The following is a 1,331-nucleotide window of genomic DNA, read 5'->3' on the forward strand; positions in this document are numbered from 1 at the left end:
GTGTTTAGGACACTTTCATAAGTTACACTTTCAACTTGGCAAGTAACAAGTATTAACCTTTATGGTAATTCCTTTTATCCCCACCGGTACCACCTCCCTCAGTCAACCCTACTTTTCTTGACATTTCTGAGCGGTGTTTTTATTTTTGGCAAATAAAACAATTACAAACATAGGAAAGCATTATGTCAGTATCATGAAAAGTACTTAAAAATCCTATCAACATTATTGATGTTCCTTTTCTGCTTTAACTTGTTAATGGAATGTATTGATTTTTAAAAATATATTTGACTTATTCTTTCCTTTCAGGAATAAAACTATGCCTGGTATAGCATAGCATTCTTTGACACATTGCTAGATTTTCCTTTACATGTTTACCTGTAACGAGACAGGTCCATGGCCATGTCAACGACCGTACCTGTTATGTGCTGCCACTACCACAGTGTGATGGCTTTTTATAAATTAGCAAGAAAACCTCACTAATTATAGCAGAGTTTATATTACAAGCTGAAGGAGATCTTTACTACTCATAAGAATACTTCTTCTATGAACCAATAGACTGATTTTGTTTTTTCAAATCTGGCATATATTTTACATTTAAGCTGATGTCCAAATTTTTAAAATTATTTTTGTCTTATATTTTAACTTTACCTTATTTCTTCCTCAAGGAAATACACAGATATGAGATAGTTAAAAATAATTTGGCTCCTGTACTATTAAATATAATTTCCACTTCTTGATAAGCCTCTTCCACTGTTTGCAGAATATGATGGTAATTCAGGATATACGTCATACTACGGAATTTCAAAGAAGATAATATCATTCTTTATATTTCAGGGTCAGATAACACTCATGGATGTTCCAGTATTCAAAGCCATCCAACCAGATGTGAGTAGTTTTAACTTTTTCCTTTAAATACTGAAAATGCTCAGCTGTAATACCCCAAATGATGATGTTTTTTAGAAATGTTGAATTACACTTCATATTAATATAAAAAATGCTTACAATGTAAAAATGTAACTTGCCCATATGTTTTCCAGGCCTCAGCTGAATGCGACGTCTCTAGTGTTCATTGAGTCACGAACCCTGTTTGCCTTGAGTTGACTCGGGTTCACAGCTATACCCCCCCACACACACACCCTTGGCTTTGAAGTCTTTTTCATAGTACGGTAGAGAATAGATAATGGTTTTGCAACTCACTATAAAAATCTTTTCACCTGCTACACCTTTAACTTACTACTTTTTGACCATCTGTTGACAGTTTAGAGCGGGTCCTCAAACTTTTTAAATGGGGCCAGTTCACTGTCCCTCAGACCCATTGGAGGGCCGGACTA

The 1,331-nt window shown here is 34.8% G+C and overlaps 1 protein-coding gene across 2 annotated transcripts in view; it reads left to right on the forward strand.

Moving 5' to 3' along the window:
• The first annotated feature begins 839 nt into the window (after positions 1 to 839).
• RALGPS2 (Ral GEF with PH domain and SH3 binding motif 2) overlaps positions 840 to 1,331 on the forward strand; it is a 99,011-nt gene continuing 98,519 nt past the window's right edge. For both annotated transcript variants that reach the window (XM_045297959.1, XM_045297960.1), the window contains exon 1: positions 840 to 885. In XM_045297959.1, the coding sequence (XP_045153894.1) occupies positions 850 to 885 (36 nt within the window). In that variant the 5' untranslated portion in view covers positions 840 to 849. The remainder of the gene's footprint in view (positions 886 to 1,331) is intronic.

The sequence above is a fragment of the Echinops telfairi genome, unplaced genomic scaffold (genome assembly GCF_000313985.2).
Source record: "Echinops telfairi isolate 266 unplaced genomic scaffold, ASM31398v2 ScPeMD7_7424;HRSCAF=8462, whole genome shotgun sequence".
NCBI classification, from domain to species: domain Eukaryota; kingdom Metazoa; phylum Chordata; class Mammalia; order Afrosoricida; family Tenrecidae; genus Echinops; species Echinops telfairi.